Source organism: Hyla sarda, chromosome 1 (genome assembly GCF_029499605.1).
Source record: "Hyla sarda isolate aHylSar1 chromosome 1, aHylSar1.hap1, whole genome shotgun sequence".
Taxonomy (NCBI): domain Eukaryota; kingdom Metazoa; phylum Chordata; class Amphibia; order Anura; family Hylidae; genus Hyla; species Hyla sarda.
This window is the reverse complement of record NC_079189.1, coordinates 193307572-193334846: the sequence shown is the minus strand read 5'-3', so window position 1 is coordinate 193334846 and position 27275 is coordinate 193307572. Positions and strand designations below refer to the sequence as shown.

Sequence of the window (27275 nt, the reverse complement as noted above, 5' to 3'; positions counted from 1 at the left end):
AGCTTTTGAAGAGTGAATTTGTTTGGAATGGAAGTCAGGGGCCATGTGCGTTTACAAAGCCCCTCGTGGTGTGAGAAAGGTGGACCCCCCCCCCCCACATGTGACCCCGTTTTGGAAACTACACCCCTCACAGAATTTAATAAGGGATGCAGTGAGTATTTACACCCCACTGGCGTTTGGAACAGTGGGCTGTGCAAATTAAAAATTACATTTTTCATTTTCACGGACCACTGTTCCAAAAATCTGTCAGACACCTGTGGGGCGTAAATTCTTACTGTACCCCTTATTACTTTACATGAGTGGTGTAGTTTCCAAAATGGGGTCACATGTGGGGGGGGGGGGGTCCATTGTTCTGGCACTATGGGGGCTTTGTAAACACACATGGCCTTCAATTCTGGACACTTTCTCTTCAAAATCCCAATGTCGCTTCTTCTCTTCTGAGCATTGTAGTTCACCCGCAGAGCACTTTACATCCACATATGGGGTATGTTCTTACTCAGAAGAAATGGGGTTACAAATTTTGGGGGGCTTTTTTTCTATTTTCCCTTGTGAAAATGAAAAATTTAGGGTAACACCAGCAGGGTAACACGCCCGGCGCGCGGCAGGGACCGAAATTCCCACGGACGTACGTCCTTGGTCCTTAACTAACAGGGTGCTTAGGCGTACGTCCATGGTCCTTAAGGGGTTAAGAACACTCAGATTTGCCAAAATTATGTAAAAAGACAGATTTACCTTCAGTCGCTTTGTTAAATGCTGGATTACACCAGCAATTCGTCTGTTCTCCTGAAGAACTCCATCATGGAGATTTTTGGAATCAAAGTGTAAGCCTTTAAATTCTTCTAACCACACAGAGAATTCTCTTTTGCATTTAATTTCTTCATTAAGATCAGTTTCCATACTATTTAGAGCAACTTTGACCTCGGAAAAGCCAGCTTCCACATGCTACACATGAAAAAAAAAAAACGTTAAAAAAACATTTAAGAAACACACCATAAAGGGTTGGGTCCCATATAGCTTATATGCTACATATTGTACTACCCATTCAAATCAATGGGTAGCAAAATCAGTTTTAGAAAATATGCAGCGTATACACTATGTGTGACCTTACCCTTAAGTGGTCAACCTTAAATGGGTACTCCAGTAGAAAACAATTAATTTTAAATCAACTGGTACCAGAAAGTTAAACAGATTTGTAAATCACATATTAAAAAATATTAAACCTTCCAGTACTTATCAGCTGCTGCTTACTACAGAGGAAGTTCTTTTTGTTTTGAATTTCTTTTCTTTCTATCCACAGTGCTCTCTGCTGACACCTCTGTCCGTGTCAGGAACTGTCCAGAGCAGTATAGGTTTGGTATGGGGATTTGCTTCTGTTTTGGACAGTTCCTGGCATGGACAGAGGTGTCAGCAGAGAGCACTGTGGATAGAAAGAAAATAAATTCAAAATGAAAATAACTTTCTTTGTGGTATACAGCAACTGATAAGTACTGGAAGAATTAAGACTTTTTAATAGAAGCAATTTACAAATCTGTACAACTTTCTGGCACCAGTTGATTTAAAATAAATTGTTTTCCAACGGAGTACCCCCTTTAAAGCATTACTGTCATTTGGTATAACATGGGTGAAATTAAGCAAATGGCTACATAGGGCTGGTCTTTAGGATTCCGGGCAACCTTTTTTCCCCTCCATAGTCCTTTCCAGTGCCGAGATATAAACCTCTGTTATTTTTGCAAATAGGGCTCATGGCAAGACCAGAGATAAGCCCAGCCCATGACCTCTATTAGAGCCCACTGGCCTTCTTGCATCAGTCTACCCAGTTTAACTCACAGCAACTAAGTAAAGAGTACATGGGCTGGACTTGGCCCTTTCTGTGCTGGTTAACGCCCCCTGGGCTTTTGAGCCCAACTTGAATAAGAAGCCTGGAATCCTGATGACTAGCCCCATCTAGCCATGGGCTTATTTACAACACTGTTTTACTACTGAAAGGACCGCTTTAAAAGAAAAAAAAACTAAACTTTTGACATGTCACACAGACTTATAATGACGTCCATAACCTGCTGCTACAAGTTGAATCTAGTGGCAAGCCAGGCAGTAAAGCGCACAGCCAATTGCTTCTCCCGGCTTTATCTTGTGATTAGTGGGGGTCTCAGCACTGACACTTCTGTAAGGCTGTGTTCACACTGTTTGTTGTGTTTTATTTACAGAGTTCACCAATCAAAACCGAAAATGCATGTTAACTACAACAAAAAATACAGTGTAAAAAAAGCCTAATGCATAAGTACTATAGTTCAATGCTATCAGGCAGCATACATACCTTCATCACCTCCATTTTCCTAATTAGAAGCTGATTCATGAATTCAAGTTCACAGAACTTCAGTTCCTCTGCTGCACCCTCAGACCATTTTGTGCCATGTTGTTCGAGAGATTGACACTGAAGAAGCAGCTCATCGTTTTTCTTTTGCACTGCACATAATTCACTCTCAGTGTCCTTGACAGAAGTGTAATATTCATCTTTGACTGCTGCATTTCTATATACAACCTACAAAACAAAACACACTCTTTAGGCTGGTGTAACACATAGAATTTTGCAGAAAGATAAAGTTTTCCCAGGCAGCATTGCCCCAAACACTCCCTACTGACTAGGGAGAACCAGTACCTTCTGAATCCTGAATCATAACCCTAAAAACTTATTATTATTATTATTAAATGATTCTATACCTTAAACTTGTTGAGCAAGGTTTGCATTTGAGAATTTAACTTGATATGTTCAGTTTGTAGATTTCCAAACGCCCTAGAATGTGTTGATGACAGGGATTCCTTTATAGCACTCATTGACTGTTTTTGAGCCTCAGTTTCACTTTGAAGATCACTGGAGAGGTTGTTCAGCAAATTTTGATGATCTGAATACACGGTGGAAATATTCACCATAAGCTCCTGTATATAAAAAAAAATAAAATTAAAAAAAAAAAAAATATTGCCATGTTTAGTTTAGCCAGCCAATAGTGAATACCATCCTACAACCTGTCAACCATTAACGTTACCTTCCATTCTTGATTCTTTTGTTCTAGAATTTCAGTACGTTCTGCTAGTTCATCTTCTTCTTGCGTAGGTTCGCTCTGTATTAAATGCAACACTCGAATTTCTTTCTCCAGGAGATCCACCTTTTCACACAGGTCATGGTTCTTCATCTTTTCTTCTTTCACCTCCTGGAATAAATGCATCAATATTCAGCTTCTGCACAAGTCAAGTAATGCAATATTTGATTAAGATAAAAAAATTCAAGTAAATGAGGAAATAGTGTTCCGAAAATAACTAACACACATCCTTTCTGTTAATGTATGCTTAAAGAGGAGCTATCACAGGACATGAATGTTCTGAGATAAACAAAATAAGGGAAATTGGATGAAATCATAAGACTTTTCATACAGTAAAATCTCCCATAGGGGACACCTTCCAATAGCGCAGTGGTTCTCAACCTTTTTTGCGACTGTACCATCCAAAAGGGTGAAAGTATGTGCGCGGGTACCCCTCACACGTAAATTCCCACAAGACTTATGCGCGAGGAGTACCCGTGGACAAAATAAGTCATAAAATTACTTATTTTCATAATGGCATGTGCTTAACTTTATACTAATGCGATAATTAATCCCCTTGTGCCATTATTCCCCCTTCATCTTAATGCCCTTGTGCCATTATTCCCCCTCCCTCTAGTCCCCTTTTGCCTTTATCAGATAATGGCAAAAGGGGATCAGAGGGAGGGGGGAATAATGGCACAAGGGCATTAAGATGGAGGGGGGGGGGGGTAATAATGGCACAAGGGCATTAAGATGAAGGGGGAATAATGGCAAAAGGGGAACAGAGGGAGGGGGAATAATGGCAAAAGGGGGATAGGAAGGGAGGGGGAACAATGGCACAATGTGACATTATTTCCCCCTGCTCTGATGCCCTTTTGCCATTATCGCTGCCCCCCCCCCTCAGTCTTAATGCCCTTGTGCCATTATTTCTCCCCTCCCCCTCTCTGGGGCTATAGATATGTGTGTGTGTGTATATATATATATCACACATACAATAACATCCCTCCCTTCCATACACTTAGATTTTCCTTTTAAAAAATTTTTTTTTTAACATTACCCGGCCTGTGCAGGTATACAGCACATCCCGTTCAGTGGGGCCGCACTGATGGGTGACGTCCTCCCGTGCTGTGCGGCACCTCCACGAAATGTCAGGGGACGTCACACGTCTGCCTGGCAGCCACACAGCTCCTGTAAAGTAGCCACGGCTGCAGCCATTCCCTGCTCTGCGCTGACAAATACTGGCCAATGCATGGCTGTATTTGTCAAGCATTGGCGCACCCCAGCACAACCTGTGGCATATCCCTAGGGGTACGCCTACCACCGGTTGAGAACCCCTGCAATAGCAGACAGTTTTTTATTACCCAGCAAAGTCCCAAAAGACTTAATGTATTTGCACCCTCTGAATAGGGGACACTCCCAATAGTGCATGCAGACACACCTAATAGGGGACAAAACACTCCCAATAGGGGACAACCAAGCTTATTTGCGAGCCCTACCTTGTACACTGGGCTTCCGTTAGGGGGTACAGCCAAATACCTCGGTAAGAGGCCCAGGCTCCCGCTGCACCCCCCTGCAGAAGACGACCGCTGTTTAAGTGGTCTCCTGCTTCTGTACATTTTCTGGCCACATCATTCACCCCCCTGCTTCCCTGATCTCCTCCCCCCCCCCCCCCCCGATGCCAAATTCTCTTCCCCGCATATTACCCTGTGTCACATAATTTACTCTTGATCCTCCCTGTGCCATTTCCTTACCCCTTTATAACCCTCTGTGCAAATTCATCACCCCTTCTTTACTACCCACTGTGCAATTTCTTCCCCTCCCCCCTTATCCCCTGTGCCATTTCATTCCCCCTTCATCCCCCTGTACCACTTCACCAAAAGTGAAATTACCAACCTGGTAAATAAATGCAGCGAATCAGCAAAATGTAAGTCACACGAGTGTCCTCACCCCTAGCAAACAGCCTGAACTTTACTTCATTAAAGATATTATTTATCAGCCATTTAATAAGATTTCCCTGTCTACCGTATATACTCAAGTATAAGCCGACCTGAATATAAGCCGAGGCCCCTAATTTCACCCCAAAATCCCAGGATTAACTCGAGTATAAGCCTAGGGTGGGAAATACAACATCCCCCCGTCATCATCCAGACCCTCATCATCATCACCCTGTCATCATCCCACACCCCCCCTTCATCATGCCCTTGTCTACATCCCCACCCCCCTTCATCATCCCCTTGTCATCATCCCCACCCCCCTTCATCATCCCCTTATCATCCCCACTCCCCTTCATCATCCCCTTGTGAACTATCCGCCCTCAGTGGTCTTCAACCTGCGGACCTCCAGAGGTTTCAAAACTACAACTCCCAGCAAGCCCGGGCAGCCATCGGCTGTCCGGGCTTGCTGGGAGTTGTAGTTTTGAAACCTCTGGAGGTCCGCAGGTTAAAGACCACTGCGGCCTTCGACATCATCCAGCCCCCTCTCACCCCCTTTAGTTCTGTACAGTACTCGCCTCCGCTCGGCGCTGGTCCGCTGCTGCAGGACTGTCCGGTGGGGAGGTCGTCCGGTGGGATAGTGGTTCCGGGCTGCTATCTTCACCGGGGGCACCTCTTCTCCGCGCCCAGAATAGAGGCATTGCCTTGACGATGACGCAGAAGGACGTTGGTAATGAACGTACCTCTGAGTCGTTGTCAAGGCACCGTGACTATTCTGGGGCCGGGCCCGAAGCGCGGAGAAGAGGCCTCCCCGGTGAAGATAGCGGCCCGGAACCACTATCCCACCGGACGACCTCCTCACCGGACAGTCCTGCAGCACCGGACAAGCGCCGAGCGGAGGCGAGTACTGAACAGAACTAAAGGGGGTGAGAGGGGGCTGGATGATGTCAAAGGCCGCAGTGGTCTTCAACCTGCGGACCTCCATAGGTTTCAAAACTACAACTCCCAGCAGGCCCGGACAGCCGATGGCTGCCCGGGCTTGCTGGGAGTTGTATTTTTGAAACCACTGGAGGTCCGCAGGTTGAAGACCACTGCGGGTGGAGAGTTCACTCGAGTATAAGCCGAGGGGGGGTGTTTTCAGCACGAAAAATCGTGCTGAAAAACTCTGCTTATACTCGAGTATATACAGTATTTTACATCCCAGCCAAGAGAGCTGCCAGTTCAGATACTCTCCTAATGGAAGTAATAGCTATAAGAAAAGCCACCTTCCAGGATAGGAGGCGAAGGGGAACCTCCCTAAGAGGCTCAAAAGGTGCGTCTTGAAGAGCGCCTAGAACTAAGTTCAAGTCCCAAGGGGAAAAGGGGACCGGTAAGGGGGAACAGCATGTGCCACGCCCTGAAGGAAGGTCCGGACATGCGCATTGGAAGCCAGAGGACGCTGAAAGAGAATGGAAAGGGCCGAAACCTGACCCATAAGGGAGCTGAGAGCCAGCCCTTGTTCCAACCCCGACTGCAAAAAGGAGAGGAGACGGGGAACGGAAAAAGTAACTGGAGAAAAGGTCTGAGTTTCGCACCAACGAAAGTAAGACCGCCAGGTACGTGGTACATTTTCACAGAGGAGGGCTTGCGAGCCCTGAGCATGGTGTGAATTACCTGGAAAGAGAAGTCGCGGGCCCTTAGAACCGCGGTCTAAACCGCCATGCTGTCAAATGCAGCGACTGTAAATTGGGGTGGCAAAGGGGACCCTGTGACAGTAGGTCTGGACGAAATGGAAGATGGAACAGAACGTCGTCCAGAAGCCAGACCACGTTGGCGTACCATGCCCTTCGGGGCCAGTCTGGAGCCACCAGAATGGCGGGGACTTCTTCCGCCTTGAGCTTCCTCAGAACCCTGGGAAGGAGGGGGAGAGGAGGGAACAGATAGGGCAGGACAAAGCCCGACCACGGAATTACTAGAGCATCCATGGCTAGAGCCAGGGGGTCCCTGGACTTTGACACAAACGGTTGTGTCGAGACGCGAAGAGATCCACGTCTGGGGTCCCTCAGAGGTCGCAAATCTGTGCGAACACCTCCGGAAGAAGGGACCACTCTCCGGGGTTGGCTGAGGACCGACTGAGGAAATCCGCTTCCCAGTTGAGCACTCCCGGAATGTGAATCGCCGAAATGGCCGGAACTTCTTGTACCGCCCAGAGGAGGATCTTTGTCACCACGGACATGGCTGCTGAGCTGCGAGTGCCGCCCTGCCGATTGATGTATGCCACGGCCGTGGCGTTGTCCGACTGGACACGGACAGGGTGGCCCTGAAGCAGGGACTCCCTATGCTTCAGACAAAGATATATCGCCCTCAGTTCCAGGATGTTTATGGACAGAAGGGCTTCTTGGGGAGGCCAGAGGCCTTGAACCGTCTGATCCCTGAAAACATCCCCCCAGCCCGACAGGCTGGTATCTGTCGTGACCACCTGCCAGTGGAGGGGAAGAAACGAATGCCCCTGAAGAAGAAGGGGGGAGCGGAGCCACCAGTGCAGAGAACAATCTTGCGATTGAGCTCATAGCGAGGCGAACAGGGAGGTAGGGCGACCCGGACCCATGAGGTACAACCCCAAGCGCTGACCGTTGGCGAGAGGGGGTTAACAGTACATCCAAGATGCCTGCCACCTCTCGCAATGGGGAAACAGTGAACCACAGTTCCTGAGTCCCCACCTGAAAAAAGAAAGAAAAAGGAATAAAGTACACATTCCCTAAACCTAAAGAATAAAAAATATGAGACCTTAAGACACTAAGCTAAAACGGAATTGCTCAGTGGCCTGTAGGCGGGTATATCCTGCTGGGAGGAGCCGACTTTTTGGTTACCATAGTGTCAAGCCTCCTAGAGACAGCAGCATATACCCAAGGTCTGTGTCCCCCCCAATGGAGCCGATAGAGAAAGTAGGTGAGCAAGACATACAGGGATGTGGAAATACTATTGCTTGATGCCCATGACATGCGGTTCCGGGCACCTACATTTTTAATGCTTTTAGCCCTGCTTCGGACAAGCAGAGCCAGCAAAGCTAATATGGCCCTGCTCAGGGTGAATGGAGCGGGCTCCTGACTCAAGCCCGCTCCATACCCGGCGACCCCCCAGCTGAATTGGTGTAACCGGGAGCTGCCGCTAATAGCCCAGCATGCAGAGATCGCTGCGGGCAACTAGAAACCCTTTAGATCATCGCAAAAGGGACCCTTTTAACCATCCATGGGTAGGCTAGTGGGGTGGACCCCCCCCCCCCCGCAGTGCAATCGCGATCCACAGTAGAGGTAGCCAGAGGGTTTAACTCCTATCCCTTGGCTGCCGTGGATCTGTATTTGATTGAGCCTGCCGGTTTTCTCACAATTCTTCTGTGATTTTCTCTCCAATATTTATTTTTACCAGCATACAAAATGACTGTTGACTAGGGGTGTGAATCGCCAAGAATTTGGCGATTCGATTCGAATCGCGATACCAGTGTGGCGATTCGATATATCGCGATACCGTCTAGGTGACGATACATCGCGATATATCGCCCACCTGGGAGCATTCATAGATCCCAATAGACGCCGCTGTCAGCTTTGACAGCGGCGATCTAGTACTCTGGTGCTCACTTTTCTCATGTTATCCCGTCCGGGCTGCAAAATAAAATAAAACGCACTTTATCTTACCTGCCAACGAGCCCCCGGAGCTCCGGTACAGGTGTTGGGTCCCCGGGCTGTATTCTTCTTACTTCCTGTTAGTCCGGCACGTCACATGGAGCTTCAGCCTATCACCAGCGGAGGCGGGACATCGCTGCGGCCAGTGATAGGCTGAAGCTCCATGTGACGTGCCGGACTAACAGGAAGTAAGAAGAATACAGCCCGGGGACCCAACACCTGTACCGGAGCTCCGGGGGCTCGTTGGCAGGTAAGATAAAGTGTGTTTTATTAAAAATTCCACATCCCTAAAAGAATAGATTCAAAAATATTTTGAATCGATTCTGTATCGGCAAATGAAAAATCGCGATTATCGCGAGAATCGATTTTTTCTTACATCCCTACTGTTGACTGGGATTTTTCCCAGGTTGCAATGCTGCCAAGACCTGACCTCACTAGTCAGCTGATGACAGGGAGCCTGTCTGCTTCAATGGGTGGAGCGATCGCTTGGTGGGAGAGAGATCAATCTGTAACTAATGCAACAGCTGTAGGGATCCTGATTGAAAACCACAGGTCTTTTGAATGGCTGCAGCTCCTTTATGTTTCAATGGGTGGGGTGGCTGATGTGTGGGAGGGAGGAAAATGGAATTCTGGGATTTGTAGGAAAGAAGAAGAAAACTGAAAAAGGAAATACCAGTTAGGACTGGGTGGTATACCGGTTCATACCGGATACCAAGTTTTTTTTTCGCCGACGGTATGAATTTTGCCCCATATCACTATACCGGTGCCCATGAATGAATTACAGAGCCCACGGCTCCGCTCTGTCAGGGGAGAGCAGGATGAGACTCCTCATCCCCGCTTCCCCTGCAGTTTCAGGCCGGCTCCTCTCTGCAATCAGAGCCAGGGGAAAGTGCAGAAACTGCACCCCCTGGCTCTGATGTTTCCCGGAGCCCCGAGCCGGCTCCCTGCTCCAGTCCACCTCTCCCCTCTCTTCACCAGTGTTCATAACAAGCGCCCGCTCCCCTTGGTCCTGCGGCGTAAGGCAGAGCCTTGCGCCGCATTTCTTCTAGTTCCGGCGCCCGCTCCTGAGGACCCTAGTGCACGCCGCAGGACTGAGGGGAGCGAGCGCTTCAGGGGCGGACAGACCGCCTGTCAGGGGGCCCGCTGATCTTTGAAAGAGCGGCAGGCCCCCTAACACAACGCACGTGAGCTGCGCCGCTGCTGCTCACTGTTCTAAAGCTCTAATACCAGTTCACAAAAGCACAGATCCTTCCTAAACATGTCCATTACTGTCTGGCAGGTACGTACAAAAATTACTTTATGGTGGATAACCCCATTAACCCCTTAAGGACCCAGCCATTTTACACCTTAGGACCCGGCCATTTTTTGAACATCTGACCACTGTCACTTTAAACATTAATAACTCTGGGATGCTTTTACTTATCAATCTGATTCCGAGATTGTTTTTTCGTGACATATTCTACTTTAACATAGTGGTAAAATTTTGTGGTAACTTGCATCCTTTCTTGGTGAAAAATCCCAAAATTTGATGAAAAATTTGAAAATTTAGCATTTTTCTAACTTTGAAGCTCTCTGCTTGTAAGGAAAATGGATATTCCAAATATTTATTTTATTTTATTCACATATACAATATGTCTACTTTATGTTTGCATCATAAAATTGACGTGTTTTTACTTTTGGAAGACACCAGAGGGCTTCAAAGTTCAGCAGCAATTTTCCAATTTTTCACAAAATTTTCAAACTCACTATTTTTTCAGGGACCAGTTCAGGTTTGAAGTGGATTTGAAGGGTCTTCATATTAGAAATACCCCACAAATGACCCCATTATAAAAACCGCACCCCCCAAAGTATTCAAAATGACATTCAGTCAGCGTTTTAACCCTTTAGGTGTTTCACAGGAATAGCAGCAAAGTGAAGGATAAAATTCACAATCTTCATTTTTTACACTTGCATTTTCTTGTAGAACCAATTTTAGAATTTTTACAAGGGGTAAAAGGAGAAAATGTATACTTATATTTGTAGCCCAATTTCTCTCGAGTAAGCAGATACCTCATATGTCTATGTAAAGTGTTCGGCGGGGCGCAGTAGAGGGCTCAGAAGCGAAGGAGCGACAAGGGGATTTTGGAGAGTACGTTTTTCAGAAATGGTTTTTGGGGGGCATGTTGCATTTAGGAAGCCCCTATGGTGCCAGAACAGCAAAAAAAAAAACACATGGCATACCATTTTGGAAACTAGACCCCATGAGGAACGTAACAAGGAATTAAGTGAGCCTTAATACCCCACAGGTGTTTCACGACTTTTGCATATGTAAAAAAAAAAAAAAAAAAAAATTTCACTAAAATGTGTTTCCCCCCAAATTTCACATTTTTGCAAGGGTTAATAGCAGAAAATACCCCCCAAAATTTGTAACCCCATCTCTTCTGAGTATGGAGGTACCCCATAAGTTGGCATGAAGTGCACTACGGGCGAACTACAATGCTCAGAAGAGAAGGAGTCATATTTGGCTTTTTGAGAGCAAATTTTGCTCGGGGGCATGTCGCATTTAGGAAGCCCCTATGGTGCCAGGACAGCAAAAAAATACCCACATGCCATACCATTTTGGAAACTAGACCCCTTGAGGAACGTAACAAGGGGTACAGTGAGCATTAACCCCCCACTGGTGTCTGTCAGATCTTTGGAACAGTGGGCTGTACAAAATATTTTATTTGCACAGCCCATTGTTCCAAAGATCCGTCAGACACCTGTGGGGTGTAAATTCTCACTGCACCCCTCATTACATTCCGTGAGGGGTGTAGTTTCCGAAATGGGTCACATGTGTTTTTTTTTTCTTTTTTGCATTTGTCAAAACCGCTGTAACAATCAGCCACCCCTGTGCAAATCACCTCAAATGTACATGGCGCACTCTCCCTTCTGGGCCTTGTTGTGCGCCCCCAGAGCACTTTACGCCCACATATGGGGTATCTTCGTAGTCAGGAGAAATTGCATTACAAATTTTGGGGGGCTTTTTTCCCCTTTACCTCTTGTCAAAATGAAAAGTATGGGGCAACACCAGCATGTTAGTGTAAAAATTTTTTTTTTTTACACCAACATGCTGGTGTAGACCCCAACTTCCCCTTTTCATAAGGGGTGAAAGGAGAAAAAGCCCCCAAAATTTGTTAGGCAATTTCTGCCGAGTACGGAGATACCCCATATGTGACCCTAAACTGTTGCCTTGAAATACGACAGGGCTCCGAAGTGAGAGCGCCATGTGCATTTGAGGCCTGAATTAGGGATTTGCATTGGGGTGGACATAGGGGTATTCTACGCCAGTGATTCCCAAACAGGGTGCCTCCAGCTGTTGCAAAACTCCCAGCATGCCTGGACAGTAAACGGCTGTCCGGCAATACTGGGAGTTGTTGTTTTGCAACAGCTGGAGGCTCCATTTTGGAGACAGTGGCGTACCAGACATTTTCATTTTTATTGGGGAGGGGAGGGGGGCTGTGTAGGGGTATGTGTTTATGTAGTGTTTTTTACTTTTTATTTTATTTTGTGTTAGCGTAGTGTAGTGTTTTTAGGGTACAGTCACACGGGCGGGGGATTACAGCGAGTTTCCCGCTACGAGTTTGAGCTGCCGCGCAAAATTTGCTGCATCGCAAACTTGCAGCCTGATACTCACTGTAAGCCCCCTGCCCATGTGAATGTACCCTGTACATTCACAAGGGGGGGACCTCCAGCTGGTGCAAAACTACAACTCCCAGCATGCACAGTCTATCAGTGCATGCTGGCAGTTATAGTTTTGCAACAGCTGAAGGCACACGGGTTGGGAAACACTGAGTTAGGAAACAGACAATGTTTCCCAACCAGTGTGCCTCCAGTTGTTGCAAAACCACAACTCCCAGCATGCCCAGGCAGCCGAAGGGCATATTGGGAGTAGTGGTTACGTAAGAGCTGGAGGAGAACAGTTTGGGGAACACTGTGTAGTGGTGTCCAAGCTGCAGCCCTCCAGATGTTGCAAAACTACAACTCCCAGTATGCCAAAACTGTCCAGGCATGCTGGAAGTTGTAGTTCTGCAACATCTGAAGGGCCAGATGTTACAGAACTACAACTCCCAGCATGCCTGGACAGTAAGGGCATGCTGAGGATGTGTAGTTTTGCAACATCTGGAAGGGCACAGTGGTCTCCAAACTGTGGACCACCAGATGTTGCAAAACTGCAACTCCCAGCATGCCCAGACGCCAAGGGCTGTCTGGGCATGCTGGGAGTTGTAGTTTACAGGGTCCCATTACAGCAATGCATGTCGCTTTACGGCGACGTGCATTGCTGTAAAGGGCCCGACCGCGGCTGAAGATCCACTCACCTGTCGCCGCCGCCGCCGTCTTCATCGCCGGGATCCGGGTCTTCAGGGACGAGGTAAGTACCGGGGCCGGTCCCCAGCACTCCCCCGTCCCCCGGTCTTCCTCCCGTCCTCTCCGGACTTCAAGGGGCCGGGCAGGACGGGAGGAAGTAACCGCCCCCCCTCCTGCGATTGGTCGGTTAACTAACCGACAGATCGCAGGGGATCGGAGGAGGTGGCAGGCTTGCCACCCCGCTCCTATACGTTAGCATGGTCCTGGCTGTATGTGACAGCCGGGATCATGCGAAATTACCGGGCGGTCGGGTCCCAGAGACCCGATCAGCCCGGTATCGCCGCAGATCGCAAGGGCGATTTCCCTTGCGATTTGCGGCGATCGCCGACATGGGGGGCCTACATGGCCCCCCTCGGCGTTTGCCCTGGATGCCTGCTGAAGCATTTCAGCAGGCATCCGCTTCCGATCTCTGCCCGGGGCGCGGCAGAGACCGGAGAAACACCAGGACGTACTAGTACGTCCTGGGTCCTTAAAGCCCAGGGTGCCAGGACGTTCTAGTACGTCCTGGGTCCTTAAGGGGTTAAATATTCCGTGTATTAAAAAAAATAAAAATAAAAAAAAATATTACATTGAATAAAAAAAAATAATCCATCATATCCCAGAAAAAATTAAGTAAAAAGCTATCAAAAAGTCAATCAATACCAAAATGGTACCAATACAAACCGCAGATTACGGTGCAAAAAATTATCACTCACGCAGCCCGGTATACGTAAAAATGTTATAGGGGTTAGAAAATGGAAATTTAACCCCTTAAGGACCCAGCCAATTTTCACTGTAGGACCCGGACATTTTTTGCACATCTGACCACTGTCACTTTAAGCATTAATAACTCTGGGATGTTTTTACCTTTCATTCTGATTCCGAGATAGTTTTTTCGTGACATATTCTACTTTATGTTAGTGGTAAAAAATTTCGATAAATTTAAAATTTTGCATTTTTTTTTTTTTTTTTTTTTTTAACTTTGAAGCCCTCTGCTTATAAGGAAAATGAATATTCCAAATAAATTATATTTTGATTCACATATACAATATGTCTATAAAATTGACGTGTTTTTACTTTTAGAAGACACCAGAGGGCTTCAAAGTTCAGCAGCAATTTTCCAATTTTTCACAAAATTTTCAAAATCGAAATTTTTCAGGGACCAGTTCAGTTTTGAAGTGGATTTGAAGGGCCTTCATATTAGAAATACCCCACAAATGACCCCATTATAAAAACTGCACCCCCCAAAGTATTCAAAATGACATTCAAAAGGTTTGTTAACTCTTTAGGTGTTTCTCAGGAATAGCAGCAAATTGAAGGAAAAAGATTCAAAATCTTCATTTTTTACACTGGCATGTTCTTGTAGACCCAGTTATTGAATTTTTACAAGGGGTAAAAGGAGAGAAATCTTCATAAAATGTGTAACCCAATTTCTCTCGAGTAAGAAAATACCTCATATGTGTATGTCAGGTGTTCGGCGGGCGCCATAGAGGGCTCAGAAGGGAAGGAGCGATAGTGGGATTTTGGAGAGTAAGTTTTTCTGAAATGGTTTTTGGGGGGCATGTCGCATTTAGGAAGCCCCTATGGTGCCAGCCAGCTAGAAAAATGGGGTCACATGTGGTTCTGGCATTGTTCTGGCACTATGGGGGCTTTGTAAACACGTGGCCTTCAATTCCAGACAAATTTTCGCTTCAAAAGCCCAATGGCTTATGAAAATGAAAAATTTAGGGTAACACCAGCATTTTAGTGAAATTGTTTTCGTTTTAATTTTTTCATCCAACTTTGAAGAATTTTCATTAACACCTGTGGGGTGTTACGGCTCACTATACCCCTTGTTACGTTCTGTGAGGGGTGTAGTTTCCAAAATGGGGTCACATGTGGGTATTTCTTTTTCTGCGTTTATGTCAAAACCGCTGTAAAATCAGCCACCCCTGTGCAAATCACCAATTTAGGCCTCAAATGTACATGGTGCGCTCTCACTCCTGAGCCTTGTGCGTCCGCAGAGCATTTTACGCCCACATATGGGGTATTTCTGTAATCAGGAGAAATTGCATTACAAATTTTGGGGGTCTTTTTCCTTTTAACGCTTGTGAAAATAAAAAGTATGGGGCAACACCAGCATGTTAGTGTAAAATTTTTAATTTCTTTTACACTAACAGGCTGGTGTAGCCTCCTACTTTTCCTTTTCATAAGGGGTAAAAGGAGAAAAAGACCCCCAAACTTTGTAGTGCAATTTCTCCCGAGTACGGAAATACCCCATTTGTGGCACTAAACTGTTTCCTTGTAATACGACATGGCTCCGAAGTGAGAGCACCATGGGCATTTGAGGACTAAATTAGGGATTGCATAGGGGTATTCTACGCCAGTGATTCCCAAACAGGGTGCCTCCAGCTGTTGCTAAATTCCCATATAGAAAAAAAAAAAAAAAAGAGACATACTCTGGGAATTGCAGCAATGTTCACTTTTATCTCACTTATTCATAAAGTCATTACAACAGAGAAATGAACATATTCACCCAGTGCAAAATACAATGCAGAGATCCTCTCAGCACGGTGTCTTAAGAGCGGTTCATCCTGAGCTTGCTGTTGCAGGACGATTCACTCCTGGCCGCATGGAGACGCTGATCCCGAGGGCATGAAAGAGCTCGCTGGCGCGCGAGCAACTGGAGGAACATTTCAGGAGTCCCCTCCCTTTCTTAACCTAACTTCCGTGAACCCATTGCCTTCTACTAATACAGGTGAATTCTCACGAGATTTCATTTCTATATAAAATAGTACAAAACATATAAATATACCAATAAACATACATATAAAAGATTCAGGATAGCAGCAGCATTTCATAAGAACACATTAAAGTTCCATTGTTCATTAATGCCTCTTGGTGTCACAGTATTCAGGTGGTGTATCCAATATACCTCCTTTTGATCTAATCTCCTTTTTATTTCATCTTAATTCGAATCCTCAATCTCCTCTAATATTAACCACCTCAGATCACTAGTTTGATGTTTATTTTCAATAAAATGCCTGGCGAGACTGGTTTCACCATCTTTATCCATGGCTACATTTTCTTTTTCTTCTAAGTCCTGATGGAGCTTCTAAGTCCATTTAGTCTCACTTTAATCATACGGCATGTCTGTCCAACATATGACATGCCGCATGGGCATTTTAGCATGTAGATGACCTGTTTGGAATTGTGGGTATGAAACCCTTTAAGTTTAATTTTATTACCTTGGGTCGGGTGTGTGACATAATCCCCTTTTATAATACTACTACAATTTTGACAGGACATACATGGGAATGTCCCTTTTTTTTTTATATTTGTGCATTGTCCAAAATATTGTTTTTAATCAACTCTTCCTTAATTGCCAACATCCCTTCATCTGACGGAATGTTAGTATACAGACTCTTGATGTCGAGTGTACACAAAAGCATTGTTCCTTCTATATTAATATCTGTAACATGATCTAGAAATTCATTTGTATCTTGTAAACAGTTTGGCAACTTTTTCACAATTTTCTGTAAAAATGTATCCACATATACCGCCAATGGGTATAGGACTGAGTCGACCCCCGAGACGACCGAGTCAAGAGTCTGTATACACTAACATTCCGTCAGATGAAGGGATGTTGGCAATTAAGGAAGAGTTTATTAAAGACAATACGTTGGACAATGCACAAATATAAAAAATAGGGACATTCCCATGTATGTCCTGTCAAAATTGTAGTAGTATTATAAAAGGGGATTATGTCACCACACCCGACCCCAAGGTAATAAAATGAAACTTAACAGGGTTTCATCCCCGCAATTCCAAACAGGGTCATCTACATGCTAAAATGCCCATGCGGCATGTCATATGTTGGACAGACATGCCGTATGATTAAAGTGAGACTAAATGGACTTAGAAGCTCCATCAGGACTTAGAAGAAAAAGAAAATGTAGCCATGGATAAAGATGGTGAAACCAGTCTCGCCAGGCATTTTATTGAAAATAAAACATCAAACTAGTGATCTGAGGTGGTTAATATCTAGAGGAGATTGAAGGTTCGAATTCAGATGAAATAAAAAGATTAGATCAAAAGGAGGTATATTGGATACACCACCTGAATACTGTGACACCAAGAGGCATTAATGAACAATGGAACTTTAATGTGTTCTTATGAAATGCTGCTGCTATCCTGAATCTTTTATATGTATGTTTATTGGTATATTTTATATGTTTTGTACTATTTTATGTAGAAATTAAATCTCGCGAGAATTCACCTGTATTAGTAGAAGGCGATGGGTTCACGGAAGTTAGGTTGAGAAAGGGAGGGGATCCCTGAAACATTCCTCCAGTTGCTCGCACGCCAGCGAGCTCTTCCATGCCCTCGTGATCAGCGTCTCCATGCGGCCAGGAGTGAATCGTCCTGCAACAGCAAGCTCAGGATGAACCGCTCTTAAGACACCGCGCTGAGAGGATCTCTGCATTGTATTTTGCACTGGGTGAATATGTTCATTTCTCTGTTGTAATGACTTTATGAATAAGTGAGATATGAACATTGCTGCAATTCCCAGAGTATGTCTCTTTTTTCTGTATTGGACTTTGGTTCAGGAGAAGGAGCCCTGAAGGGGACACAGGGAAGCCACCCATATGTGCACACCTGTGGTCTAATTTGTTGCTTTATGGAGTTGCTAAATTCCCAGAATGCCTGGACAGTCAGTGGCTGTCCGAAAATGGGAGTTGTTTTGCAACAGCTGGAGGCTCCGTTTTGGAAACACTGCCATACAATACGTTTTTATTTTTATTGGGGGGGACAGGACAGTGTAAGGGTTTTTTTTTACTCTACCATGTGTTATTGTAGTGTTTTTAGGGTACATTCGCCCTGGCGTGTTACGGGGAGCTTCCCGCTAGGAGTTTGCGCTGCGGCGAAAAATTTGCTGCAGCCCAAACTTGAAGCAGGAAACTTACTGTAAACCTGCCTGTGTGAATGTACCCTGTACGTTCACATGGGGGGGGGGGGGGGGGGACAAACCTCCAGCTGTTTCAAAACTACAACTCCCAGCATGTACTGACAGTCCATGCATGCTAGGAGTTGTACTTTTGCAACAGCTGGAGACACACTGGTTGGAAAACCTTCAGTTAGGTTCTGTTACCTAACTCAGTATTTTCCAACCAGTGTGCCTCCAGCTGTTGCAAAACTACAACTCCCAGCATGTACTGATCACCGAAGGGCATGCTGGGAGATATAGTTATGCAATAGCTGGAGGTACACAACTACAACTCCCAGCATGCCGAGACAGCTGTTTGGGCATGCTGGGATTTGCAGTTTTGCAACATCTGGAGGGCTACAGTTTTAGAGAACACTGCAAAGTGATCTCCAAACTGTGGTCCTCCAGATGTTGCAAAACTACAAATCCCAGCATGCCCAGACAGCAAACATCTTCGGCGCCGGTCCCCGTCGTTTTCCCGTTCTGTCCCGCCTATTGTGGGTGGGCAGGACGGGGAAACCGAAAGTAACCCCCCCGCCCCCGATCTGCTATTGGCCGTCGCTTCTAGCGACCAATAGCAGGGATAGGAGGGGTGGCCCCTCTCCCACCTCACTCCTATCCCTTCAGGGGGATCGTGGGTGTATTAGACAACAGCGATCCCCCTTATATTCCGGGGTCACCATAGACCCGTAATGACCCAGAATCACGCAAATCGCAAGTGTGAATTCACTTGCGATTTGCCGCGATCGCCGACATGGGGGGGGGGTCTGATGCACCCCCTGGGCAAATGCATGTTTTCAGCAGGCATCCCGGTCCGATCCCCACCCGGCACACGACGGGGGCCGGAATTGTCCATGACATACGCGTACGTCATGGGTCCTTAAGTACCAGGGTGTCATGACGTACGCGTACGTCAAGGGTCCTGAACAGGTTAAAAAAAATAATATCTAAAGTTTTGAATTTTTGTAAATTAGTAAAACATGACAAACTAAACAAATTTGACCAGAAGGTGACTGGCGTAAAAATTTCACGTCACCAATTTATTTTGTTTCGGAGCATATGTTTTGGAAAAATGAAAGATTTCATTACAAAAAGTACAATTGGCCCCGCAAAAAAACCAGCCCTCATATGGTCTGTAGATAGGAAAACAAGAGTTATGGCTAATATAGTGCAAGGAGGTAAAAACTAAAGTGCAAAAACTAAATGAATAAACTAAGACAGACCTTATTTACATACTATTTTGGTTAAAATTATTGTGTGTACCAGAACAAGTGGATTGTCATGTAGGACAAGTATATTGTGCTCTGTTTTAGTCCCTTGGAGAAAGTTTTTTTTTTTTTTTTCTGTAAAAAGTTCCACACCCCTGACATATGTCCCCTGTGTTTACAGCCAAACCCACCCACACTCACAAAATACACTCTTCCCACTTAGAAGCAGGATGTCTTTTATAGCTGTCAAGATTGTGATCCTTGACAGCTGCTGACTACAGGGGGGAGTGATAGGTTCTCTACACAGACAATGGAAATATAAAGCATAAAAATTACAGCAGTGTGCAGGGGCAACATACATACCTGGCGCAATTGCTGCATTTGATCTTGCAGAGAAGAGATTTCCTTTAACATATCATTTACTTCGTTAACTTTCTCAATCAGATGAGCGTTGCTCTCATCGCACTCCCGCTGCACAGCCTGAAGTTTTGCCTGAGACGTAACCAGTTCTTCTTGTAGCCGTGCAACCTTGTAAAAAAGTGAGGCAATTTAATACAAACACTGTAATGTTTTAAAGGGGTACTCCAGTGGAAAACAATTATTTTCATATCAACCTCCTCCAGAAAGTTAAACAGATTTTTAAATTATTTCTACTAAAAAATCTTAATCCTTCCAGTACTTATCAGCCGCTGTTTACAACAGAGAAAGTTGAGTTCTTTTCTGCCTGAACATAATGCTCCCTGTCGACACCTCTGTCCATGTCAGGAACTGTCCAGAGTACAAGCAAATCCCCATAGCAAACCTATCCTGCTCCGGACAGTTCCTGATATGGACAAAGGTGTCAGCAGAGAGCACTGTGGGTTAGGTTTTATCAGGTAACATGTCAAAGCAGTTTAGCTTCAGAATTTTTTTATTTTCTGATTGTATGTTTTTTGCATTTTCTTTTATATTCTAACATCTTGCCACAGCTGTTCCTAACAGTATTTAAAAATATGCTTTACAGCAGGCCCTATGGACCATAGACAACAATGGACAGGACCGGTCTCATTCTCATGAATTGAAAAGGTTATTTGCGACCTTTGCAGAGGTCTATCTAAAGGTAGGAGGATTCTGATCTCAGCTGTGAATGGTGGTGGATCCAGTGTCGTCTATATACAGTACTGGTATCACCTTTCATGATAGCAAAATGGAAAATTAGAAAAAAAGAAATCTTTAAAAGTTGTTAAGAATTAGGTTTAACTTATTTAACTTTATTTAAACTTTAAGAAATCCAGGAAAACCAAAAGGTAACAGCATTACATTTTGTTACTTTACTAGAGGCATGGAATCACTAGGCTTCCAGTGTGACCCTGCAATCATTTTTTTAATTACATGTGCATTAGTAACATGGATTTAGTCTACACTTACTGCTTTTTCTTGATCTTGCAAACTGGCACATATATTTTCTTTTTCACTTCGTGCTCGCTGGAGCAGCTGTTGGAACTGTTCCTGTTCTTGGCGTAGAGATGCCATCTCCAAGTCATATTGCTGTGTTTGCTTTAGTAGTGCAACGTTATCCACCACAAGTTGATGGGTGGAAGCATCACTGAGGTGCATCTTCTCTTGTAGTTGTTGGAGTTCAGTTTCAAGTTCATCTAACTGGCAAGTCTTCCTCGCCTGCTCATTGCTGAGGACTGTATGCTCGTGTTTTAGCTGCTGTATTTCCTCCCTTAATTTCTTAGCCTGTTTTAAAACCGGAAAAAAAGGGTAAGATTTCAGGAAAATAACACTTTCCTGTACATTTTGGAAAACTGTAGTAACCAAGAAAAATGGAGAGCCAACCAAAGCACCCACTCTTTATATTTGACACCAGTGGGGTCTCTGGGACCTAATCTAGAACCTTGCAAAAGCTGTGTGAGGGTGGGTTCACACCATGTTTTGTACTTATGGTTCCCGTATACGGCTGGGAGGAGGGGGCGGGGCTTAATCGCGGCACCCGCACTCAGCCGTATAGGGGAACCGTATTTAATGCATATCTATGAGCCGACCGGAGTGAACTGCAGCCTCCGGTCGGCTGCGTTTTCGCCCATATGCGGTTTCCCGACCATAGGCAAAAAACGCGGTCGACCACGTTTTTGCCTGCAGTCGGGAAAAAGCATACGGCCGAAAACGCAGCCGACCGGAGGCTGCGGTTCACTCCGGTCGGCTCATAGACATGCATTAAATACGGTTCCTCTACACAGCTGAGTGCGGGCGCCGCGATTAAGCACCCCCCCCCCCCTCCTCCCAGCCGTATACGGGAGCCGTAAGTACAAAACGTGGTGTGAACCCAGCCTAACTCAAGTAACTTAAGAAGCCTGAATTTTATACAAGCAGAAACTATATATTTTACATCCAGACAGGGGCATCCTGTTTCCCAAATCTGTGAAGATCATCCTTACTGTCCAATATACCTATACGTATAATTTGGACTCTACCTACCACCAAAACAGGATTTACTGGAAAATGTGACCCCTAAAATGGGCTTTTCTTGAGTATAATCGCTTTATTGATGGGTTCACTGGGGAATACATGCTCTTTGGACATAGGCAATTGCTACTAAACACAAATTAGTGTAAGTTCCTTCAACAACATGGATGGCAAGTGTCTAATGTGTGACCGTATTCTGCACCATGCTCAATCGTGTTTTGTATATCGTCAATCCTCTACAAATCTGACACAAATATGCCCTTATACCACCTGCAGCAATACACTCAGGTACAATACTGCTAGACTATATGCAGTCCCTATAGAATCAAAGATGGAGATGTGGGATTTTTGTTTCCTTGTATTTCAAATCCACATAATATAAAATGTACCTCTTCTTCTAGGTTTTCATTAGAATGCTTCAGGTCATCCCTTTCTTGTGTAATACTTTTCATTATGCTGGTGAGTTCAAGTATTTTCTGAGAAGCTGCTTCTTTCTCCTTCTCTGCTTGTTTCAAGTCAGAATCCTTGCTCTTTAACTCCTCCATAATTTGTTCCATTTCAGAAGTCAGATCTTCATTAGACTGATCAAAATTCTGTTTCTCCTGAACAGCTTTGTTCAGGGTATGAACCTTTTCTTGCAGTTCTCTCTCTAGTGAAGAGTACTTTTAAAAAGAAAAAAAAAAAATGTAACACCTCCCTGGAAAGGTTGAACTATGTGAATTGTGTATGTTATTAACAATGTGGAATTTATACCTTATCTTCCAGCAAAGCCATATCAGTTGTCAGCTTTTCTACGTTCTGCTCCTGCTGGTGAAGGTCTTCTTCAATCTGCTTGAGCACATCTTGAGTTTCTCTGAACTGTAATGTGAGTTAGGTATTAAACAAAATTTACAGTATTCTTATGAAAATATATAGTCAATCTAGCTACAATCATAAATGTTATGATTTCTTGAATGCTGCTTTTAAAATACAAAAAATAAACAAAAAGAAGTGTTTAGCATTGCAGCCAAGCCCTATTTACATTGACACCTGCAGCTCAGCGTTTGGAACAAACTGTGATGTCAAAGCCCCGCCCCCTCATTACATCACACCCTGCCTCCTCAATGCAAGGCTATGGGAGGGGGCGTGACGGCTGTCACGCCCCCTCCCATAGACTTGCATTGAGGGGGCGGGGTGTGACGTCATGAGGGGGCAGGGATATGACGTCACAAGCTCCCAGCGCCAACTCCAGCGTTCAGAACAGTTTGTTCCAAACGCTTAGCAGCAGAGTACCCCTTTAAATACTAAACACAATCCATGGACAGATGTGATGTCTAAAAAGAAAGCCACTGGGCAGATTTATCAAGACTGACAAAAACGTATTTGCCTGTAGCAAGCAACAACAGCTCAGCTATCAATCTACCGAAGCAATCTAAAAAATGAAAGCCGAACTGTGATTGGTTGCTATGGCCAAATAAGCCAGAGTTAATAAATTTGCACTTACATTTTTAGGATTCTAAAAGGACCCCTTTAAAGGGGTATTCAATTTTTTTTTCATATCAACTGGCTCCAGAAAGTTAAACAGATTTGTAAATTAACAAAAAGACAAATAGCCAGCACAACTACCTAATACAAGGGTGCACGCTGCTGTGGCAAATACAGAGTATACAAAAAAAAGTAGGTTGCAGCAGCACTCGGAGGTGGCCTCATTTCAGATGGGACCCTAACACTCACCTCTGCTGGGCATATAGACTTTGACTGGGTGACATGCTGGATCCATTATCAATTTAAAATACCTCCTGTGAAAAAGGGGAGGGGTGAACGGCTACAGAGGGTGCCATTCCCCCCAAGTTGAACAAAAAAAAACTAAGAAAAATAGCCAGCACAACTACCCGATACATGGATTTTTTGTATACTCTGTATTTGCCACAGCAGCATGCACCCGTGTATTAGGTAGTTGTGCTGGCTATTTTTCTTTTAGTTTTTTTCCAATCCAGCATGTCACCCAGTCAGAGGCTATATGCCCAGCAGAGGTGAGTGTTATGAGTGTTAGGCTCAGAATGTTTGTTTGGGTCCCATTCGAAGTGAGGCCAACTCCGCGTGGTGGATGGGGGGACACATTTTGACCAAGAGTGCTGCTGCAACCTTCTTTTTTTGTATTCTCAAGATTTGTAAATTACTTCTATTCAAAAAATCTTAATCCTACCAGTACTTAGGTGCTGAAATTGAGTTGTTCTTTTCTGTTTGACAACAGTGCTCTTTGCTGACACCTCTGTCTGTCTCAGGAACTGACCAGAGCAGGAGAGGTAAAAATGTGTATCTGTTGAGTGGATCCCATCCAAGCCTTACCTGTTTCTGCAATTCCTCCTTTGTAAGATGCACTTGGTCCCTCTCCTCCGACACAGTTTTCAGTTGTTCAGTTAGGTCAGCAATTTTTTGGCATGCTTTAGATCTTTCTTTTTCAGATTCACCTAAAGCAAATTCTTTGTTTTTGATGCTATTATGAAGATGTTCTAGTTCGAGTACCAGTTTCTGCTTTGTCTGCTCAAAAACCTCTCTTTCGCTGTTGGCTTCCTTCAAAAGTGAAACAGTTTTTTGCAATTCTTTCTCTACTGTGGATGACTTGAAGTGAAAAAAAGAGAAGGTGCACAAGAATTCAATAAAAATTGGAATATAATATGCACAAATGCAATATACCTGTACTTTCTAAAGAATTAAAAAACAAAATAAACCCTGCATGTTAACCCTTTAGGGTGGTGACAAATAGTTTTGTTGGGGTTCTACTGGGAGTCTTGAACCTCGGAGTCCCCTCCATTGTGCACAACTATCTCTCATTCCCCCATTTCATCAAGTGGGATGAGAGCTGGGTTGTTTGCCAGCAGTACTCGCACCTGAACTTTAGGTCTCTTGCCAGTTAAGAGAGCACCTAATCCTCTCTGCTGTGCCATGATATAGGGTTGGAGAAAGTGCACTGGGCTGAACAGACTGGCACTGTGTTTGGAGATCAGTTTCAGTGCAATACTATAGATGGCATGTAAGAAGGGGAGAAAAAGGGATGTTGATGCACTGGCTTTGTAAGCTGCTATGTGAACAGAAAGGAAAACAGCAAGAGCCTCATAGCAAGGAAGTGCTTACATTACAGAAGCAGCCCTGGTTTAAGCAGTAAACTGCTGCTGTTAATAATCACAACTAACAAAGAACGGCTTCCCAGAGATTTATGGGTGATAAGAGAACAGATAGAAGCCTTGATTTACCTTGGAGGTGCAATGTGGGCCTTCTGTAGCACGGGGCTCAGCATGCATTCATACAGCCCAAGTTTTGCCTACATGGCACTAGCTAAGTCCCACCTCCACTTCCTGTGTTATGTCCTGGTCTTTCTGCTTCTAGAGACAAAATTCTCCTAACAATGTGTATAGCATTTTGCAGTGAAGTAAAAAAGGAGATTATTTTGCACTCCCAGTAAAATCTCTCTCGTAGCCTTCATTGGGGGGGACACCTATACTGATGGGTATATGCTCTTGCCACTAGGAGGCACTGACACTAGGAAAAATCAGTCGGCTCCTGCCTGGCAGGATATACCCGCCCACTGGAAGTGAGGTAATCAGTTTTGTTACCAAGCAGTAAGAGAACAACAAAGAAATATGTCCTAAGGACCCCAGAAAGGAATCCCAGATAAATAAATAAAAAAAAAAACAGAAAAGAAAATCCGGACAAAATTAACAATTGGGTGGGTACAGTGTCCCCCCAATGAAGGCCTGTGGACGAGATCCAGGGCAGACACAACAGAGGCCCACAAACTGAGCTCCCGGAAGAACCCCCGCCCATGAAGAAGGACTAGGACGTCAAGGAAGAGACAGTCCTATGTAGAGACTCCAAAGCCACGGCCCATAGAGAGAGACCGGAAAAGGTCGACTAGTAAGCCTGAGGGGCCAGAACCATCCCAGGAGGAGGTAGGAATCAACCCCAAGGAACACAGAACCAGACAGAAGGCTAACCGGGCTGGGAAACAAAAATGGAAAAAGGGCACAAACAAGAGAACCCCATCCAGAGTCAACCAAGTCAAGAGAACATGGCGAACAAAACCCCAGGGAGAGCAGCGTACGCCTGAGCAGAAGGAGAGTATGGAAGTAGAAGACCAGAAAAACACTGGAAAAAAGAAAGAAGCATGGAGACTGGCTGTGGAGAAGCCTGGTGCAGAAAATCAATGACCAGAACAGCTGCAGACCAAAAACCTCCGTCCCAGGGGCCCACCGCAAGCACCTGGGAGGCGAAATAAGATTGAATAGAGTAATCCGGATGACTGGACTGCCCACCACCCTGGGTATTTTGACCCACGAAGGAGTAGACGGAAGGAATAAGGCCAAAATGGAAGCAAAATGCCCTGAAAAGGGGCATTCCGGAACAACGGAGCATCCGCCATGGAAATTGGAGGTACCTGGGTCACCTGGAAGACTTACACGTAAAAATAAACAGCCAAAAGGAGCATCCCGGAACACTGCAGAAGCCCACATGGGAAATGGAGGTTCCAGAGTCGCCTGGAAGACATACACCTGTAGAGTAAGTAAATCTAACATCCGCAAAACTCTCCGGGTGACGAACTTCTACGTCTAGACAAGAAGAAGTGCGGTACAGAAAGACCGTCCCACATACGGGACTGCGGAGAAGTCAGGGCAGGTGAGCTAACCTGCCCGAGACCACAACCATCACTAAGGGCCAAAGAACCAGAAGGGCCGACCTAGAAAAGAAGATGCCACAGCATAGCAGGATAGTGTCCAAGACCAGGAGACTAAACAGACATGGACTCCAGCAGTCTGAGAGGACCAAAGCAACATCCCCTCAGAACAGGAACAGAGGAGGAAACAAAAGGGAAGGTTACTCCAGAAGACTGCAGTGTCAGTGTAGCGCTACTGACACAGACAAGGAAGGGGGAACAACCCCCTCCATGGGGATTGCACCAAGGAAGGAGAGTAATGGCAGGACCCAAACAACAGACTGTGCTAGACCGGCTGTCGCTGAGCCATACATGAGTGCACAAACTCCAACAGAAGAGAGTGTCAAGTCTGTATGAGCAGCAGTAGATAACCAAGAAACAGGAAGAGAGCCAGGCTGCAAAAGTGCAGAGCTCAACTGATTGCTCTCAGCATAAAACCAGGGCCCAGCCCGGTACCCCATCTACATAGAGGAGGAGACAACAAGGGGTGGTCGCTATGAAACCCAGGCCCAGACAATGCCAAGCTCCCTGATCCCCGTATCCCCTGTGGTAGGGGGATGATCAAAGTGCGCCAGGCCCTATAGGAGCAGTGAAATGCCACCTGAAGGTAAGGGGGGCAAAGTACTGGGTAGACGTAGTCCCCAGGAACCCTGCAACATCATATCAATGAATGGAAGAGCTAATTTGAGTCCTGACTTCGAATGGAAGTAAGAAGCACACACACACCCAAAGTGTTGAGGGGAACACCTGGTGTAACCCTGGACCAGATGGGAGTCAACTGAGCCATTCTGGTAATTTCCTAAGGTAACAGAGCCAGCGTCTGAACCACCCTGCACAGGAACCAAGGACAGATACCTGGAGGCATTGGGGGGCTGAACAGACTGTGCCGCCCCATCAAGCCCCATGCCAGAGCAGAGGAGTTCGACCGCCTAAA

The 27275-nt window shown here is 45.3% G+C and overlaps 1 protein-coding gene across 3 annotated transcripts in view; it reads right to left on the bottom strand.

Annotated features, from left to right (window-relative positions):
- Window positions 1–27275, bottom strand: part of CENPE (centromere protein E) — a 112853-nt gene that overhangs the window by 19386 nt on the left and 66192 nt on the right. For all 3 annotated transcript variants that reach the window (XM_056566319.1, XM_056566311.1, XM_056566327.1), the window contains exons 41-49: window positions 23980–24252; window positions 22405–22509; window positions 22041–22313; window positions 20611–20925; window positions 19567–19731; window positions 3042–3206; window positions 2719–2934; window positions 2315–2539; window positions 733–942 (exon numbers count right to left, since the gene is read on the bottom strand). In XM_056566319.1, the coding sequence (XP_056422294.1) occupies window positions 733–942; window positions 2315–2539; window positions 2719–2934; window positions 3042–3206; window positions 19567–19731; window positions 20611–20925; window positions 22041–22313; window positions 22405–22509; window positions 23980–24252 (1947 nt within the window). The remainder of the gene's footprint in view (window positions 1–732; window positions 943–2314; window positions 2540–2718; window positions 2935–3041; window positions 3207–19566; window positions 19732–20610; window positions 20926–22040; window positions 22314–22404; window positions 22510–23979; window positions 24253–27275) is intronic.